The 20,087-nt window shown below is 46.8% G+C and overlaps 6 protein-coding genes across 6 annotated transcripts; 2 read left to right on the top strand and 4 right to left on the bottom strand.

Annotated features, from left to right (window-relative positions):
• Positions 1-2,463: 2,463 nt before the first annotated feature.
• On the top strand, positions 2,464-4,113 carry BO66DRAFT_445318 (uncharacterized protein; the record flags this gene model as incomplete). Its single annotated transcript, XM_025651648.1, has 5 exons — positions 2,464-2,583; positions 2,635-2,900; positions 2,977-3,152; positions 3,219-3,616; positions 3,685-4,113. 5 exons carry the CDS (start codon positions 2,464-2,466, stop codon positions 4,111-4,113), a joined length of 1,389 nt encoding a protein of 462 aa, XP_025509327.1.
• A 2,550-nt stretch (positions 4,114-6,663) lies between these two features.
• BO66DRAFT_310734 (putative NRPS-like enzyme) lies at positions 6,664-10,184 on the bottom strand (the record flags this gene model as incomplete). Its single annotated transcript, XM_025643300.1, has 6 exons — positions 6,664-7,626; positions 7,891-8,963; positions 9,015-9,411; positions 9,470-9,709; positions 9,781-9,847; positions 9,916-10,184. 6 exons carry the CDS (start codon positions 10,182-10,184, stop codon positions 6,664-6,666), a joined length of 3,009 nt encoding a protein of 1,002 aa, XP_025509326.1.
• A 468-nt stretch (positions 10,185-10,652) lies between these two features.
• On the bottom strand, positions 10,653-11,706 carry BO66DRAFT_311188 (NAD(P)-binding protein; the record flags this gene model as incomplete). The annotated part of the gene is made up of 2 exons (XM_025643318.1): positions 10,653-11,246; positions 11,314-11,706. The coding sequence occupies 2 exons, from the start codon at positions 11,704-11,706 to the stop codon at positions 10,653-10,655; spliced, it is 987 nt and encodes a 328-aa protein (XP_025509325.1).
• An 872-nt stretch (positions 11,707-12,578) lies between these two features.
• Positions 12,579-13,468, bottom strand: BO66DRAFT_407309 (uncharacterized protein; the record flags this gene model as incomplete). The annotated part of the gene is made up of 3 exons (XM_025649052.1): positions 12,579-13,123; positions 13,217-13,334; positions 13,439-13,468. 3 exons carry the CDS (start codon positions 13,466-13,468, stop codon positions 12,579-12,581), a joined length of 693 nt encoding a protein of 230 aa, XP_025509324.1.
• Positions 13,469-14,299: 831 nt separating this feature from the next.
• BO66DRAFT_310265 (aromatic amino acid ammonia-lyase) lies at positions 14,300-16,519 on the bottom strand (the record flags this gene model as incomplete). The annotated part of the gene is made up of 3 exons (XM_025643279.1): positions 14,300-16,149; positions 16,210-16,316; positions 16,395-16,519. 3 exons carry the CDS (start codon positions 16,517-16,519, stop codon positions 14,300-14,302), a joined length of 2,082 nt encoding a protein of 693 aa, XP_025509323.1.
• Positions 16,520-17,245: 726 nt separating this feature from the next.
• On the top strand, positions 17,246-19,395 carry BO66DRAFT_433571 (putative FAD monooxygenase; the record flags this gene model as incomplete). The annotated part of the gene is made up of 6 exons (XM_025650702.1): positions 17,246-17,316; positions 17,368-17,554; positions 17,616-17,858; positions 17,915-18,056; positions 18,120-18,340; positions 18,397-19,395. The coding sequence occupies 6 exons, from the start codon at positions 17,246-17,248 to the stop codon at positions 19,393-19,395; spliced, it is 1,863 nt and encodes a 620-aa protein (XP_025509322.1).
• Positions 19,396-20,087: the final 692 nt, after the last annotated feature.

The raw sequence follows: 20,087 nt of genomic DNA, 5'->3' as shown, positions 1-20,087 counted from the left end.
GGCCTTGATCCTATAACACAGACCAACCCTTGTGGATTAGAAAATTTTTATTATTCTAATAAAAATTAAAGATTTTTATAATATTTTAATTAGTAATAACTAATCTTAAGAAAAACTTTTAATAAATTTTTAGCTTTTTTAATATTATTTATAATAAATAATTATATATAACTCTTTATAGCTTTTTAATATTAAAAAAAATAATTAATAGAATAAATAATAGAAGAAAAAAAATATTAGAATAATAAAAAAAATTAAAATAATAACACGATTTATTTTTAATATTTAATGAAAAAATATAAGAAAATCAAGTCTTTTTTAAATATTTAATATAAATTAAATAATCTAAGTTTTTAAATTAATAATATAATATAAAGATAGATATATTAATATATATATACTAATATAATAGAAAAATATAATTATTTTATTAAATTAGAATAAAAAAAAATGATAAATAATTTTAATTAATTAATATAAATATATTTATAATAATAAAAATTAATATACATTATTTATTAAAAAATAATAGATATATTAAAAGAAGTAGCTAGGTTTATTAAAATTAATAAATATATATATATATGAAGATTCTTATTTTAGTATAAACTAATTATATAATTTTAAATTTTTTATTTAAATAAAAGTTTATTTTTATTAATCTAAAGATTTATTTTTTAAGAATTTAAATATAAAAAATATTAGAACTTATAAAATAAATTAAATTTAAAGAATAAGAACTTTAATAAGATAGAAATATAGAATAAAATATTTTAGTATAATAAAAAATTTTTTAAAGTAAAAAATTATAGTAGATTAAATAGTAAAAAAATTATTTACTAATATAAATAATATTAAAAATAATAGTTAATAAAAATAATCTAAAACTTAATATAAAAGGATTATCTACTTATAATAAATAATTTTTTACTAATAATAAAAATAATCTAAAACTTAATATATTTATATTTTTCTAATTTTAAAATAAATTTTTTAGATTTTATATAAAATAAATTATATAAATAGTAATTTATTAGATAACCTTCTTTAAGTTTTAAAAAAAACTTATATAAAAAAGATATTAAAAAGAGTAATAAAAATATATAATTAAAAAAATTAAATAATAAAAAGATTATTTATTAATAATAAATAATTTTTAATTATTAATACTAGTAACCGAAAATCTTATATATTTATACTATTATATTTTTAAAATAAATATCTTTAATTTAATATAAAAAAATTAAATAATAAATATATTTTCTACTAATAATAAATAATTTTTAGTTAGTAGTAATAATAATTAAAAACTTTATATTATTATATCTTTTTATTTCTAAAATAAAATTTTTTAAATAGTTATTAATTAAATAATTTTCCCAGATTTTCGAGAAAAACTTATATACAAAAATCTTAAAAAAAATAATAAAAATTTATAAAAATTAAATAATAAAAAAATTATTGACTGATAGTAGATAATCTCTAACTAATAATAATAATAATTAAAAATTTTATATTATTATATCTTCTTATTTCTAAAATAAAATTTTTTAATTTTATAAGAAAATTATTTAAATAGCTATTTATTAAATAGCTTTTTCTAATTCTTAAGAAAAACTTATATAAAAAAATATTAAAAAAATTTTTTCTAATTAAATAAAATCTTACATCTATAAGATTTCGCCTGATTTAGAATAAAATTTTTTCAAAAATCTTTTAATTTTATAATTATTAAATATTAGAAGTTAAGCTTAGACTCTTTTTATTTCTTTATTTTTCTAGTTTTTCTTAATAATTTTTATATTTTTTTCTAGTAAACTTTCTTTAAGACCCAAACATAGGGATTTTGTATATAGATTGAAGGACACCATGTCTCCACCCAGGATCTGGAGGCCTGTGAAGCAGCTCTTGGGAGATTCCACGAGTTGGGCCTCTTGCACGGGGACGTGAACCGGTACAACTTCCTTGTCACAGACCAAGGCGTCAAGCTTCTTGACTTCGAATCTTTTCAGGAGAATGCAAGTTCCGAATCAATGCACAGGGAGCTCGGTAGTGTACGCATGGAACTGATGGAGACTTCAGGGCGCGGCGGAGGGTTTGTGACCCAGGATGATAGCAATTGAAATCAGTACCGCAGGGGTGTATGTAGCTTTCGGGTCCGCCGTAAGATTATGGGCAGTGTCGGATAGCGCCGATTCCCCGGGGAGACTGCCGGGACATGTCGGCTCGTATCCGACCGTTGCTCCTGCTTTTGATAGCGACTCGGTCAAGCAATACGATGCCCCGGACTTTGCAGCTCTTGGCATACAAGCATAGACATTAACCGGTGGGTAGTTGGTCCGAGGATGAGTTTACGTGACCACTTATTTACTGACGGAGTCCAACTAGCATCCTTTGACATATAAATGTTCGGATGCGCCCCAAATTGACTTGATCTTTGAATATATTTCATTACCGCGCATGATGACTCTGTCCACGGTTTGTGATAAGAAGTCAAATCCAGAAATCGACCCTTCGCAGCCCATTATTGTCAATGACGATGTCTTCGGGGAACTCACTGAGAATGGGCCCAACTATCGCAATGTGGAATCCCAGAAACCAAATGTGAGGTCCGGTAGCTGACTAGTGGTGTAGGTGGGCTTTGTCGGCACCGTCATTCTCATGATGAAGACCCAGATTGGCCTGGGTGTGCTGGCCATTCCCTCGGCCTTAGATACCCTGGGAATGGTTCCCGGCTTGATCTGTTTGCTCGCGTTCGCCATGATCACCACTTGGTCCGGTTATGTTGTTGGGACCTTCAAGCTGCAGCACCGCGAGGTGTATAGTTTGGATGATGCCGGTGCTATTATGCTGGGCTTGCCAGGACGGGCTATTCTAGCAGCCAGCTTCTGCCTTTTTAGGTGATCTAGTGATCCGAATCTGCCATATCCATCGTTTTTACCTGACTTATTATGTTTCAGACTACGTCTTCAATAGTGGCTCGGCCATCCTGGGCCTCTCGGTCGGGCTGAATGCCGTCTCCTCGCATGCCACCTGCACGGCTGTCTTTGTCGCGGTTGCAGCAATTGTTGGATTTGCCTGTAGCAGCATCCGGACCCTCGGGAAAATCACCTGGCTGGCCTGGATTGGCTTGCCGTGCATTCTCACCGCTGGTATGACTCAGAGCTTTCCTGGAAGTTGTGATACCCACTGCAAGACATCGACTGACCCTGGCCCAGTATTGATCGTGACCATTGCCGTGGGCGTTGAAGATCGCCCAGCGGGGGCACCAGCAGCAACTACCGGCCCCTGGTCCTCGAATTGGAAGGCATTCGGGAGTCCCTCGTTTTCTGATGGTATCGCCGCCGTTTCAAACCTGTTATTCGCCTTTTCTGGTACACCAGGCTTTTTCTCCATTGTATCCGAGATGCGAGATCCTCAACAGTACACAGCCGCCATGGTGACTTGTCAGGCGGCGGTGACAGCTGTCTATGCAATCATCGGCTGCGTGATCTACTATTACTGTGGCAGTTATGTTGCCTCGCCCGCTCTCGGATCGGCGGGCGGCATCATCAAGATCATCAGTTATGCTTTCGCCTTGCCTGGACTCATGGTCACCATGACCATCGTCACACATGTCAGTCTAGGCCGTGCTCGGGGTCTCAACGAAGATCATATGTGCTAACTAGCACTGGCCATATTTAGATTCCTGCGAAATCCATCTTTGTGCATGCCCTACGCGGGTCTCGGCATCTTACTACCAGCACTCCCACCCATTGGATTAGTTGGTTGAGCTGTACCTTTGGGATTACTCTCGTGGCGTGGATTATTGCGAGCACAATTCCGAACTTCGATGCCCTGGTTTCGCTGATCGGCGCTTTGCTAGGTCCGCTGATCTGCATCATCCCTATGGCGGCAATGTGGCTCCACGATAACTGGGGCAGAGGCACCGAGGGACACCAAAGGACCGTTCGCTGGATGCTTGGAGTGATCTGGACCCTGGTCCTGATCATTCTTGGGGCCTTCCTCATTGTGGCAGGAACGTATGGTTCGGTGAAGATGATCATGAGCTCCTACCGTGAGGACGGGGGCTCGGCAGCTTTCTCCTGTGCCGACAACTCGAATTCGTCATAAAATACCCAGATAAATGCATTATCTTTATCTCTCGACGCTGTTAGTCTCTACGTGGCTGGTATATTTGCTTATCGTTGCGTGTACTCTCCCATTCTGGAATCATTCCTGGTCTCCGCCTTGAGCGAGCTTGTCTTTGAGTGGGGAGCATGCATTCGCTGGTTTTAATGGGATGTGTCTGCTGCACAGATGTGCCAGCGGCGATGGGTAAAATTGTCCCGATGTAGTCCAACGGGTGAGAGCCATCTGAGTGGGCACCGAGTGGGGAATCCGTCGGGAAGTCCGAGAGATCTACAGTAATGCTTCGGATGGTAGAACTAGTCAATGTATGGATAGTACATCCACACGGACAGTTTATTCGCAACGGATACATAGATAACTGCTCACCTACTCTCGCAGTCACGATAGAATTTCTCCAATCCATGATCAACAACGAATGGGATCAAATCGATGCGTGGCTCGGCCGGAAGCCATCGGATGCGTAGCCTCGGCAATGGCATGACCCCGCATTGTGGACACCTGTATATCGAGTACCACTGATTCTATCCTTAGAATGGCATCACTGCTGTGCGGGTAGCGAATGTAGCTACGGAGAGAATGCAAGTCAACTAACATTCGTTCTACAAACCTCGCCAACCCAGTGAATATCACGGATGATTTCACCCCATAAACCAGCAGGCCACATAGGGCAAAGAACCTTTCTGGGGTTGGTTCTTCAATCTCAATATTGCTGCCTATCTTGCTCCATGCTCCTGGGGCTTTTGAATGTGATATCGGTAATCACTCGATCGTATCGTGCCTTTTTGTGTCACAGGCTATCTCAAATGCAGACAAACCCCATGTGACGGTCCAGTCTCAGACAAGATCCTCGGCGGTTACTCTATCTTCTTGCCTAATCACCAGCACACATCGCATTTTTGTCGGTCACTCGCCTTGTCGTCCTCTTTTTATGATAACCTCAACTGCACACAGTGGCGAGTTGCCTGTGGTATGTATTTTGATAGCGGCATAAACTTATGCCCTATTGTCATGTGATATGAGCACTGATTACTAATCTATTCATGCCGCCCCGGTCAATGCGGATTTGCATCTGTAGGATAGAGAAGCAGCGGAAGTTCAGCAATAGTACTGTAACTATCATGCGAGGGTCATGCGGTTTTTCAGCGCCTTACTCGACACTGCGGCATCGGGGTCGAATTTCCCCTCTAATCGGAGCGTTCATATCATGGATCATGGATCTCGCATTCACCTACTGTATTGGGAAGTGTACCGGGTACATGCACCCGATGCAGTGAGTGAGTGGAGGCACCGGAGGGCCCACCCGGCTCTCCTTCGGATGGGCGTTCCGACCTGCTACCGAGTATAAACCCTTGCCAGCACGACTCACTCCGCAACCCTTCCCCCACGCCCACGCCCCACGCACCACGAACACAACCCCTCAATCACAATGTCAATGTACCTTGAAGCAGGAGCAACTACCAGATACTACCTCAAAGGCCCCTGTCCATACTCCGGGCCTTCAGGACGTCATTTCTCGAGGATCATCTCGATTACGAAAGAACCCAAATTCGGCTCTCCCACCAGCGTGGTAAGTACAGGGATTTCCTACACAGGGTCCGTATCTTAATTCTTATTCTTGCTTCAGAGAACCGACTCAATGACATTGACCGCCACAAACGCGGCCGATCACTCGAAAAAGACAAAGCTATTCGGCCTTCGATCATGAGGACTGCAAAAACAGGCCTTGCCGTTATGGACACGATGCCAGTCCTGAGTTCCAATACCCGCGTTATCGACTTGAATGTGTCTCCGACCCTAATGTGCATGGTCTCCAGACACTTGCTACATCACAGATGCTGAGTTCGGCGGGGCAGAGAAAGTCTCAAAGCTGAGTTGCACGCTCGGCATAGGCCAAGCGGAGCTAGCAGTATTCAGACACTCGACCAACCCATCGCCCGGCCCGGGTACCAAATCCACTTCGTGGCAACCTTACACATGGACAGTACTCTTCGGTAGTTCTCGAACACTACGAAATGGAGGCAGGTTCCAGACAGAGTGGCAGGGAGGATGCAGGGCCGTGCTCGACACCATTCACCAGGTGCAAGCGGTTCGTCAGACTACATCACGAACATGCTATGCGGTCTACGGAACAGTGGTTATTCTTTGGTATGCTTGCTTTGCACATGACGTTTAATATGGGCGCAATTGGATATGAAACACGGTTCGCCAGGTCACCATGTAGATAGACTGCAGCTTAATGAAACTCCATGTTCTTACCCTTTCCACTATCGGTCGTACAACCCCGGGCTGCTGAATCACAGCTGACAAGTTACATTTTGTATCGTGTTAAATGAATGCTTTGACAATGACGTCTCCTGTAAACAACAACAATAACTTCGGTTTGGCAATTATCAACGGTCAACCATTCTTTCTGAGTGTCAAGGGGCAACTGGACCCTGTAGATATGGTTAACCTATTGGTGACAGGTCTCGCGCCCTTAACGAAGCAGGGTTAGTTCCGACCGGAAAACGAGAGATTGGATTTGTTTATCGCTTAGTCTTTCCTGGAAGGGGGCACCATCTCCCACTGCCTCAGCCACATGTCTATGTATCTCGGACTGATCGGTGAACATTCCTCGAGCCGTGGTAGCCTCTTCTTAGTGAGTGTCGTTTCCAGTAGGACAGAGCCTTGATATGAGGCATCTGCAAGCCCCTGGAAGAAGCCAAGTAGCTGAACGCCGGCTATACACTCAGCTTTATTTCCTTTCTCTTCTAGGGCCGCAACCCACTCGCTCAATGGCACGACTTTCAGTTCTGGGTTGAGCAGTCTCAGTCGCGCTGCTAAACAAGAGACTAGGCTGGCATACTGAACGCGATGGGGGTTGACAAGATGAAAATACTCGGATCCTCGTTGATTCTTCTGCTGGTGCTGTTTGCTGGACAGGCTGATGAGATCGCATAGCAGATCTGCTACACTGTCAACCGGTAGCCAGTCGATCTGATCGGCAGAGCCTAGAGAGTCTGGCAGACAGCCCAATGCAACGGAGCTAGACAGCAGTGTTGGGAACCAATCGCGAAGTGGCCACGCATGAGCTTTGCCATCTCTCTCATCCTGAATTGGGCCGGCAACCTGACCCAGGCGACAGATTGACACTCGCATGCTCGCGGCTTGGACAGCCTGGTCCAGCAACCTAACTGCAATGACTTTGCTCAGGCCGTACCCAGTTTCAGCGATCTTGGGGGAGGGCAAGCAGGTCTCTGGGACTGCTGTCTTGGAGTTCCATCGCTTTACCGTTGCGACGGAAGAGAGGAAAATGAAATGTACCTTATCTCTTGCCTCGTGAGCAAAAGTGATCAAATTTTTGACTCCTGCGATATTGCGCTCAAAGTACGCCAAAGGGCGATTGAAGTCCACTGCCCATTGGCAATGTAAGATATCAGTCACACTTCCCAACAGCCGCTGATAGATCTCTCTTGAAAGACCCAGGCGGCGCTCGGCCAGGTCGGTCTTTATATACTCAATATGAACATTGGAGTAGACTCCCTCAATCGCATGGTCCCGGGTCTGCCTTCGATCCAGACACGTCACATGGCCAACATCTTCCTGATGCTTGATTGCATTGAGTACATACGACCCCACAAACCCTGTACTTCCGGTAATAAGAACATGTCTTTTGCCGGAGACTCGTGGACCGAGATAATCCTTCTTGGGGCTTCTGGTAAGGGTCTGAGAGTGCCTAGGAAAGCCATAAGCAAGAAGGTTGTGGATGCAGCTGAACACTTCATACCTGTCTAATAGGGAATCAAAATCCTTCGAGTCATCTGCCCGTCCCTCAGATGGGAGAATCTGCCGCATGATGTAGCCTGCCATTTGTTTTGGCGAAGGGTTGTCGTAGACTGCCTCGACAGGAAAGTTTCGTCCGCGTCTCTGATCGGCCAGTGCCTTGGAGACGAACGATGCCAGAATTTGCGCGTGTTTGGAATCCAGCCCAGCCGCAAATATGTTTGTTGTCACGTCGAGATCTGCTAGCCATGATTCTAGCTTCCCAATTATATCAACCAGGCTCACTGCAAGAGCATGCTCAGAAGATAAGCAAAGCCTAGTTTCTTCGAGGCCTGAAGGCTCAGGCTCCGGGGACTTGGTTCGCCCATAAAGACTCTCAATCTCGGTCTTATAGAGCTCGAGCGTTTTGTTCCGATGCACGGAGCCTTTCCCCGTGCGAACAAAGGGTTTGCTGGGACTCGCTACTATCACCATTTTGTCATGTAGTTGGCTATCTCGGGATCCTTTCACATTCTGGGACTCCAGCGCATGTTCTATGGTCGTTCGTTCTCTGTCGATGGAGTCGCTCTCGGCTCCATCGCGCTCGCTGGCGTCCATTTCGAGAAGAATTGCAGGACAAGATCGCGTGTTCCCCACGACCAGGGCTTCTTTAATACCCGCAATGTCTCTCAATTCAGCCTCCACCGGCAATGGGTTCATTTTTTCTCCGGTCGAGAAGACGATCAGGTCATCCAGTCGGTACCGGTATTCCCAGTAGTCCGGGATGTGAGAGTGTCTCCGGAACACATCCTTGGTCCTCCACTCTCGCAGATGAGGAAAGTTCTGGAACACTGCCTGATATTGCAAGCAGGAGTCGTCACGCTGGAGTACCAACTCGAAATCCTCCCCTTGCGACTCCTGGTCCGAGGCTGGTCGCCATTTCACACCGTTCCACGGATGAAAATGATAGTATGCCCAATGGGTTGGATCGGTCGGATATTGGATGAATGACCCACACTCAGTACTACCCAGACCGTTGAGTAAACGCGTGCTCTGTACAACGATGTCGCCTGCTCTTTTGGATATTGTGCCTGTTCCATCGTGTTAGTCAGAGCCGCTGGGATCTGGTGGTGCTATCTTACCACCTCCGCCAAATATATACCGCAGCTTCGGCACCACTTTCATTAGGTCGGCATTCCTAGAGAGCTCATCAATAATAGATGTCGGCAACAGGGCACCATCCACGCTGGGAGCCTTGAGGACTGTCTTCAAGGCTGCAACACTAGGTGGTTGTCGAGGATATCCGAATAAGAGCGTACAGCCCGAGAGGATCAAGTAACAACTGAGGCCGAACCCCGCGACATGAAACAGAGGGAATGCCATATACACTGTCGCTGCTTCAGCGAGAATCTCAAGCTGGCACTTGTCCCCGGCAGCATCTTTCTTTGACAAATCCTGCTGCGCGTCGAGTGATGACAACGCGGAATGAGTCATAGTGACCGACGAGGGATTACCAGTAGAACCTGTAGTATGCAGGGTCTGCTAGACGTTAGATGAATTGATCCCGTTTTGCAAGCTCTGTTCTGAGGTGACATACTACTAAAGGCTTGCCACGGGAGGTGGCCCAGGTTTCCACATATGGGAAGGACTCGACTGGGCTCGAATCATGCACAAGATCCACGAAATCCGGGATGAAAAGAAGATCAATGTCTTGCTGCTTTCTTATCTCGGTCGCTGCGGTGGCAAAAGCCTTATCACAAAGAAGAAGTGCTGAATGAGACTCTTCGAGAAGCACTTTATGCATGGAGACACTGTTTCGGGGCGAGAGCAGCAGAGCCTGGAATACCGAATGAAGAAGTAGTGGTGAGATAATGTTTCTCCCAGGCCACTACCAGTTCCAGCACTTACCTTGGCGTCCAACTTAGTCGCTGCCAACGCGATGAGCAGCTGCCTTGGGTCACTTGGGCCCAAATAACTAGATTCTCAAGCACTCAGTATATCCTCTCCAAAGCAAGAAGAGGCGGGGAGCTAGTAGGTCTTTACCCGACAGTCTGTGAAGTGGCATCTTCCGGTGAGAGGCTACGACTCAACATCCAGGCCACTCTATCAACCAATCGCATAAGATCCTCGTAGCCCAGAATGATCTCGTTCCGGTCACTCGGGGCATTGGTCGCAGATGGCAACAGTTGCCGCATGACCGGCTTATCCGGCTCCTCATGGGCCATGCCCGCAAGGAAATTTACGAGGAGTCGGTGCCCGGTTTGCAGGCATTCTTTCTCCGTGGGAATATCTGTTGTTTTTTCTTCATTCATGGTAGAAGACAAATGCTGGAAGACTCGGTGGGTTTGATCGTCTATCCTTCAGGCATAGCAAGCATAGATGGGGCATCACAACGCACTGATTTATACATGATTTCCCAGTACTGGGCTTCTAGAGTAAAGGCAAAATGTGCAACGCCTCACTGACGTCAAATTACAGACTCTAGCTGCGTGTTTCCTCTTTTGTCTACGCCTACTGGACACCTGGCAGGATGATATCACGGCCCTGAGTTTGATTGGTCCCACTTCGTGAGGATGTACTGAGGAGAATCTATGTGTCCTGCACTGGTCACTCATAGCATGTAGACTCTATAGCTGGAATCCGCTGCCCCCTTGCTGCAACAAGGTCTTAATGTTTTCCGGTAGTGAGTAAATATCTGAAGGGGTTGATCTGAACGTGTATCCACATTTATTTCCCCCTACCCTCTAGGCTGAATCACATCAGCCCCATCGCAGGCAATCTCATTTTTCGAACAACCTCTCGAAGTACTCAGCTACGGTGACGGGTTGAACTTCGGGGAAAAGACTGTTGTGCAAGAATCCAGGGGGTCTCCAAAACACACCTTGGCCTTGAGCACACCTTAGAGTGAGAAAGAAGTCAATCGGGAATGTGCTTCTTCGGTGCCACTCGACTGGCGCAGATGAGGGATTCTTGAGGATTTCCTTCACTTGGTCGACTGGGGTGACTTTAAGCCTGACGGGCTTGCCTGAGTATTTGCGCAAAAGATCTGCGACCTCTCGAAAGCTGATATGATCACTCCTGAACCTTAAGCATTTGTTCTCCGATAGCTCTGGGTGACTAAGAGTAGCCACGAGGAAGTTGGCGGTATCGTGGAGAGTCGAATAGTCCATCTTAGCTTCTGGATCCCCAACGCAGTGTATCGTGTAACCATCCTGGGTGAGGCTTGTTTCTGTTTCCAGCCAAGGGCAGAAGAGCGGCTCTTTCGCAGCATCATAGGAGTCGGCGCATCCTATTACCGTATATGACATTGAGCCGCTTTTGATGGCGGGGTGTCGAATGGCCTCCTCGAAGCATCGTAGCTTCACATCCCAGATCTTGGAGCTATTAGCTCAATTCAGAGCTGGGAGGAGGAAAGAATCAAAAAGTGGGTGAGTCACTTACAGGATGGATATAGGCTGGTTCGCCTGGTAGGCGGAGTGCTTGATGCATTCCAAATTCACTGGGATAAAATCGCTTGACCCCTGCCTGTGCAGCCGCATCTTGGACGAGGCCTTGCTTGGTGATGATTTGGCCACCAAGAGCGCTGATGACAACATCAGCCCTGCCATCAGCAAGCATAGTGGCCAGTTCATCACAAGTCACGTTGTTCAGATCGACGCGCTTGATTGTCACTCTAGCATCTTCCAGGCTTTCAAGCTGGAAGGAGGAGTTGGGGGAGACAAATGCAATAATGTGGAAGGCAGGATCTTTGCAACGCATGAGAGCCTCGAAAACAGCCTTTCCAACTTGACCGTTCGCCCCGAAGAGCGCGATTGTCTTGAAGATAGGCCTCATTCCGGACAAAAGCACAAACGAAGCTGCCTCACGATGAATGATCATGGTGAAATGCAGCGAATTAATATAGGCCGCATTTTTGCTTACAGTGTTTACCCAAGCAGCCAGAATGACATCATGAAAAATGCTAACTCTGATGCCGACTATTCCGAATGTCCTCCGACAGACCTTTTCGCTCATCAGAAGTCTGTTGCCTCGTGCCCCGACTTCTGGATCTGAGTGCCTAAAAGAGTCATGCTTGCATAATGTCGCAGCCCAATGCGGATTTCTGCATGGGCTATATGCCTCGTCCTCGAAGATGCTGCTGGTGACGAGCTTGCAAGTCACTACTTCTGGTCATTACACAGCAATTATCATGCCTGATATGATTGTCCTTCGCTGTACCAGACCGGCTACATGAACCCTGCATGAGCCGAGTCCTGCCAGTCCCGCGATTTCTTCACGCCGCAGGGTTATTTGATGTCGATCGATGCGTAAAGGGCAGTAGCATGGCCTTTCTTTAGTGTCAGTCTTCTTTATGACTGTTATCTTACCTTGTCAATATCTTATCTTGGGACTTGTCGAGGAGGAATACGCGGCTAACAGCTTGGTGGCCATGGGTTATCTAGATCTGTCGTCGGGAGATTGGTATCAACTACTTACAGGCCTAGAAGCGATGGTCTCTTTGCAAGCGGTACGGTTTGCTATACAAGGATACGGTGCTTGACGATGATCAAAGTTGGCTAGAAATGTGCAGAGCACCGAATAATGTCTGTACTTTGTTCTCAGAATGAGATATCTTGCTTCAATTTGATCCTAATTATACTCGACTTATTTAATTTACTACTTGTCGGCGCACAAAATTTAACCAGTAAGAGCTTGCGTTCCACTAGCTACTTCCCAAGCAATATAAAATATCCACTGCATTCTGTGAATCTGTTAGCGCTGACGGGACTGCTAGATGTATAAATACTAACGGGCTCTCCAGTGGGTTTAATACTGTAAACCACGGACGTCTTATATCGCAGATCAAACCGACCAAGGAATATGTCAGACTCATAACACAATGTCAGTCGTTTGGTTTCATCTGCTGCCATCCTCTTCTTTAAGCCCGGTGCACGGACGTATTCTAGATACTCAGAGTTCCGGCTGACATTATCGGCAATAATGGTAGTATCTTGCGACACCAAGCCGAGCTCTTCGCAAAGTTTGAGGTCGTTAGTATACTTAATCTTGGCATAGTCAAAGAAGAACATGTCCAGGCTACAGCCGGGGTATGTCTTACTTAGGGCTCGTAGTGAGTCCCGATAAGGTCCTACTATAATCTTAATATTATCATCCAAGCCAGCCAGGTCGATTAGAGCAGCGGAGACACTGGCAAAGATAGAACTAACTTCAAGGCTGATATACTTTTGACCTCCTACCTTTCTAAGTACATCTCCAAACAGAAGAGCAGAATAGCCAATATAACCCCCGAGTTCAACGATTACCTTTGGTTTAGCGCGGCATATGGCTTTACTAACAATTTAACCTTTCTTAGTCCCAATATTTATAAGAAAAGCTTTCTCCCTCCTATATTCATCGATAGCGGCTAGGATCCTGTCCGGGCAACCTTTTATTAAGATATAATCGGGGTGAAATAGAATAAACTCTAATAATTTCTTCTCTCAACTGTTATTGTGCTGGTTCAAAAGTCAGGATCTTCGGTCAAGTAGAGATTCAATCTTGGCAGCTGAAATTAACTAATATAAACAGTTTCTTCTGGCAAATAGAACTGAATCATTCCGGTAATTAGTGTTGAGCTTCTCGAGGCAATTCGGATGGAACTAGCCTGAAAGTACTAGTAAACAAAAGACATTCACACAAGAGCTGCGATAAATATCAGTCTACATCGTCAAAGACTATATTACGGGCTGGAGCAGGAATGTATTATAATCCTTCGATGGAAATCAAAGCACGGTTAAATAAGTATAATATAAAAGGCGGGTATTTTTTCTGTGCTTATTGGATCTCTCACTAATACCTGAACCCTATCTTGCTCGGTCGATTCCATCGACCGGAATTCTAGCTTCTTACCAATGCATTCTCACGCATTAACTTTTCCGTGGGATTGTTTGGTATTTCCGTAACTGGTCTACATTATATCTCTGCCCTGCTTCTTGCATTAATTCCTGGTGCACAATGATACCGTTATAATATCACATGTTCTTGCGTCTTGTGTAATACAGTTGATTTTAAGCAAGGAATGGAATTAACTTCTCGATCGGTTACTTTCGATCTACTGTACTATGCTGTACCACACACAACTATCGGTCTGGGCTGGGCTGTCGGCAAGTCCGATCCCTTCACGGCGGATTATTTAGGGAATGGAGAGAGAGAAGAAGACAGACAGAAGAACAACGAAACATAGTACTTCAGAAACTCAGCACAATGAGCTACGAGTAGAAACGGAATCTAACAGGCAAGTAAGCGAGAAAAGCCTACTTACCGATTCCCAACCCTGCTCTAGGATTCTTTGTACGGACAGGATGCATATTCCCATGGACAGTAACAGATAGTCAATCCCATACTTACCACCAGCCCAGATTTCTTTCACTGTTACCTCTCTCATTACTTATTCGGCCTTGCATTCCGCAGCAACCAGGGTCTGAAGTCGCTCGACGTATCTCGCTTCTCTCAGTGCTACATATATTCGTGATACATACGAGCCAATGGTTCTCTTGCCTTCGCATTCTCCTGCTGCTGCCGCAAGTGGTGGATGATCGCTGATACCTTGATGCAAGGGGATCTCAAGGTCACACCGGACAAGCTGGTACATTGCTTTGCTCGCCTCACCCAAGTAGGTGCAAGTTGAGGGAGACTTGATGAACTCCTGCCGGGTCTCGTCGTAGCAGGTGGCCATAAGCTCCACCAACCTGTCCTTCCACAGTTTGATCTGGCCACACAAGGTGGACGAAGAAGCGTTGATTTCTCGCATCTCCACGTCCAGGAGATGAGCAAATGACTGCATGGCAACGTGGTTACACCGATCTGCAAGATCAAGATGGCCTGTCTGATCCCAGGTGGAGATGACCTGTGTCCACACCAATTCGAAATCAATCAAGGCCAACTCTAGACCACCCCCGAAGATTTCCTGGTAAAGCGTTCTTGATTTCGCCTTGGCCTTGGCAAAGAACTCCATGCTGAGGGCTCTGATATCCAAAGCTTGACACAAAATATACAAGTGGGCAGCATACATCATAGACAAGACTTGCACACATTCACCAGTATATCGGGCCGCGACCAGCGCCAGTGAGTTGACGGATTGGTTATTCATTTCGGCAGAATGCACGTGGTTGCTGATCGAATTGCTCAGGAATGCAAGCTCTGAGTAATATGCCGTCATGTTGATATCGAGGCCCTTAACTGTAAACGATAGGCTAGGATTGTCCAACGCTAGATTTGCAGGCAGTCCCCTGCTGAGTGAGGGATTGATCAATTCCTCACATTGGCCTTGAATCATCTTTCCGAGCATAACTAGGCCCGAGCGGCATTTTTCCATTGCACTGGTCACGGACGCGGCTTGGAAGTTGCCGCCGTGATGAAAGCGCTGCCCCTCGACGTCGATCAACGGATTGTCTGTGGTGGAATTCAATTCAACCTCAATCTGGCGTGCAGCTAACATAAGGTCTTCAAGGTGAGGACCGATCCACTGGGGCGCAGTTCGTAATGAGTAGCCATCCTGCACCAGCCCTGTTTTCTTGGGATCGGTCTCATGGCAGAGGGCAGATCCCCGCAGGAAACCTCTAATATTGCGGGCAACTTCAGTTTGCCCATAATGGGGTCGACATCGGGCGATGAATTCGTGATAGTTGTCCACGGATCCAAGGAGCGCCTCGGTCGCCATGGCAGTCAGGACCTGCGCCAGGAGGGCCATCTGGTGGCAATCATAAAGGGCTAGACCAGCCGCAGCGGTACTGACAGCTGTGCCATTCATGATGCCCAGGCCCTCTTTAGCATTCAATTTGAGGGGATCGAGACCCAGTCGCTGCAGAGTATCTGCCGCGGGGATAATGGTCTGCTTGCCGTCTTCCTCCTCGAACCGCACAAAGACATCGGCATTCCCCTCCACCAAGCCCCCAACGTATGAAAGAGGGGACAGGTCGCCCGAGGCGGAAATGCTACCCCTTAGGGGAATTAGCGGCACATACCCCTCGCTCAGGACCCGAAGAAGGAGATCAATGACCTCGATTCTTACGGCTGAGTGACCACGGAGGAGCGAGTTGCAGCGGAGGAGAATGGTGCCGCGAGTAATTTCGGGCGACAGGCTGTGGCTTTCCTGGTTCATATCGCGCAAAGTATTGCCCCGAGGATAGACAAGCTGCGGAAGAATGCCTGCCTGGTGATGTTGAAAAAACGAGTGCTGGATGATTTGCAGCTTGGATGTACGCGTGTTTGCATTGCCCCCACACCCAGTGTTGACTCCTGGAGAGATCATCAGCCCATCGACATCGAAGTGCCACGGTTAGGGGTAATGAAATATACCATATATCTGCCCTCCCCTTTCAAGTTCCGCATTCATGGTGTCAACACACCTCACCAGCCGCTGCATCAGCTCAGGCGACTTCTGCACCGATACCTTTGTGGAAGCCCTACTACAGCTTAGTCTTGCTAACCTGCTACTCTACCCTAGGCTGATTGCCTGATATCTCCAGGGGTCATGATCTCACCTTGACACGGCCACGACGGCTGCTAGGGTGAGTTCATCCTCGCCGATCACCACCTGATCACCAACCTTGCTGAATCGGTCAAGCAGAGCCCATGTCTGCTTCAGCAAATTGAGGTGACTGGACATTGCTACTTCGGATGTAAATGATCTTTCTACTCCCTCGAGGATTGTCGACTGGGTTAAGTCCAATGAAAGATGAGGCTTGATGATGCGCTTAGGAATGAGTTAAGTGTGTTTCTCGTAGGACGAACCTGACTCCCTGAGCACTTAAAAGTCTTTCGTCTCTCGGAGGACAATTACATGAGTCCATTAGTTCCAGATCAATAAGCATGCGGTAGGACGTCACTCAAATCATGGATCTGCTCACATTGTGTCATCAACGTCACTGTGTGAACGGGGCAGCAAGCAATGGAAAACAATGCGCTGGACGGGCCTTTCAAAAACTACATCATAGGCGCAATGCCCTAATGACGGTGAGAAGATCATGTCTCTAGGTTATCGATGAAGAAGCAATCCCATTAGCTTGCCAGCACGCGGTTGCTGAAGCGGCCAAAGTGTTGACTAGCCACAGGCACCAGAATGAGCTAGTTTTGCCTGCTCATGCTTGCCACTGCATACGTGTTGATGGCGATAGAATTCGATGACACCTGTTCAGGAAGCATGTGCAGGGACTTGCATACTGCATCATTGCAAAACAAGCCACTCGCTTCATCCTGCCGGGGCATCTCCATGTTGTGGGGGATTGGTCGAGATTAGCATATTTATCCACTTCCACGCCCCCCGTAGCACTGTTTCTGTTTCAACAAATGTCGCATTGACTAACCACGCCACAGAAACCTTGTTATCCTAAACATGATCTGCCAAGAACAACCCGCGCCCTCCGTGGACTTTGATGTGGTTATTATTGGGGCGGGACCCGCAGGGTAAGTGAGAGGACTAACGGGGGTGATCTTGGGTGGCTAACAAGGCCACAGATTGATGGCGGCTGTTTGGCTGGCTCAATTGAACATCAAGACCCTCGTTATCGAGAAGAAGTCGTGTCGAACGTTGACCGGGCATGCCGACGGGCTCGAAAGTAGAACTTTGGAAATTCTGGACAGTTTTGGTCTTGCTGATGTCATCTGGAAGGAATCCAACCGGACCATGGAAGTGTGTTTGTGGGTTCGTATACCTTGTCCCGCCGTGAGTCGAGAGAAGTCATAACCCCCAGGCATGCTTCTAGCACCGGGACTCTCAAGGGGTCCTATGTCGCGACAGCGTCTCGCCCAACTGCAACCCGGGGCTGTCTAGATTCCAGGAAGTCACTCTTGGCCAAGGGCGGATTGAAGAACGTCTACTCGAATTCGTCAATAAATCCCCAAATGTGCAAATCAAATGGGGAACGTCACCCCAGGAACTCCTCATTCACCAAGACTTGGTGGATCTTCACAGGGAATACGCTGTTGAACTCCGGCTGGGCACAGATGTGAGGTCTTGGGATGCCTCGCAAGCTGGGACAGGGCTGACAGGGCTAAACACCAGTCATTCGTGCGCACCAGATACCTAATCGGCTGTGATGGCGCCCACAGCTGGGTTCGCAAACAATTGGGGTTGAGCCTGAAGGGGAAGACTGCCAGCAACGGCGACTGGGGCGTGCTTGACTGTATACCTACCACCGACTTTCGTCAGTTCCTCCTCTCGCACCTTTATCGCTTGCCAACGCTGACAGACCGTTAATGTTTCGTAGCTGACATTCGCAAACGGTGCATTATCAAATCTCCAGCCGGCAATGTTATGATCATTCCTAGAGAAGACAACCTCGTACGCTTCTACGTTCAACTTCCTGCCAGATGTGCGACTCAATTTCGGAGAGACTACCAACCTTCGGTCCTCTTGTCGAGTCTGAGCGATGCGTTGAAGCCATATTACCTCGTCACCTCTCACGTCGCGTGGTGTACAATATATACGGTATGTTCTGATCAACTAGAGGAGAAACATGCGAACTACGACTGACTCTGATGAAGGTTGGCCAGAGATTATGCAGGGATTTCTCGGTGCAAGATCGAATCTTTCTGTCTGGGGATGCTGTCCATACCCATTCGCCTAAGGCCGGTCAGGGAATGAACGTCAGCATGCAGGATACCTACAACTTGGGCTGGAAGCTGGCTTCGGTCTTGAAAAGCGTCGCTACACCTGCCATCCTGCGAACATACGAGGAAGAGAGACTACCTGTCGCCGAACGATTGATCCGTTTTGATCGCCGGATGTGCTTGGGTGTATGCTCCGGTCCGGACCATGATTCGGCCGAACAAGAAAAGCCGGCAGACTTCAAGGACAAGGCCACAGGACTTGAAGCCACCCTCTCAGAGGAGAACACGACAGCCTCAGGGCTGAGTGTCACCTATCCCCCGAATCTCTTGGTGACTGGCACCCGGAACTCTCGCTCGCCGCTAGACAAGAACGGGGTCCTCTACTGTAGCAAGCCTCACCTGGCTGATAACATTGTGGTTGGTCGACGTCTGCCAGATGTCCTTGTGCTCTGTCAAAGTGACTCGCAGCCATGGCATCTCCAAGAGAGACTCCCGAGCACCGGGCAATGGCACCTGCTTGTTTTCGGGGGCGACATCAGCCAGGCGTTGCAACTGCAGCGGGTGGAAGCTCTGGCGAGACAGCTCACCCGCCCTAACTCCATTCTTGCTCCGCGCTGTAAGTCAGGGGCGACAACAGCCGTGGGGTCTGTAGCAGTATACTTGATCCATTCCGCCTCTAGGTTTGATGTTCAGCTCATGAGCCTACCCCCAATCTTTCGCCCCTACGACGATCGGAGGGGCCGTGAGTATAGGAGGGTCTTCGCCGACAACGAGGGGTTTGCGCCGGGCTGTGGCATGGCCTACTCGCTCTATGGTATCGCGCCGGAGGGCTGTGTGGTGTTACTACGTCCTGACCAGCATTGCTCACTAGTTGTTTCATTGGAGGACTCGGATATTCTGGAACGATTCTTTTCACTGTTTGTACCGGTGTGAACCAGTTGTACTGTACGATACGTGAGAAGCGAGCGATAATTACTCCCTGGAACAGAACTTGGCCACCGTCCACGCCGACCGTCATCAGCGTCTGCAAAGCTGAGAGCGCTGCGGCACCGCTTCCGCGCAACTACGCACTGCCCTGGCACCTAGACCTACGGGGGTCGGAATTGGTGTTACCGATGATCTGCTTTTTGCCGCCATCCTCTTGGGTCTGTATGCCATGATGCAATTGAATGCAGAGTTGCCGACCGTAGATAAGATAAGCTTATCCGATAAGATTCGATAAGACTCTGGAATCTGGTCACGTGTGGCCCGGTCGCTGCCGTGGGTTTCTCGGCGGCCACAACTGATTGGTACTTTCAATCTTCCATAGGCCATTGCTGACCTTGAGGAGCCAGGTTACAGCAATCCGGGGGCTGTTTTCTTCAAATACACTCGTGAGTTGCTAATTGCCACCATCAGATCAACGTGGTGGCGTAGTGGCATTTCGGAAGTTTAGTAGTCCGCAGCATCACATATATTTTGTCAAGCGGAGCATGTGTTGCACCTTTTTAATGTCTACCACCTCCACCACAACTCCACACCCACAATGTTCAGAATTGACATATCCTTCATGGTAGTCTCGACTTGCCCGCGGTCCTGCTGGCAGCCAGTGCAGCCGATAATCCATACTGGGACGAGACTCCGTT

The sequence above is a fragment of the Aspergillus aculeatinus genome (genome assembly GCF_003184765.1).
Source record: "Aspergillus aculeatinus CBS 121060 unplaced genomic scaffold BO66scaffold_1, whole genome shotgun sequence".
NCBI lineage: Eukaryota > Fungi > Ascomycota > Eurotiomycetes > Eurotiales > Aspergillaceae > Aspergillus > Aspergillus aculeatinus.
This window is presented reverse-complemented; position numbering and strand designations above follow the sequence as displayed.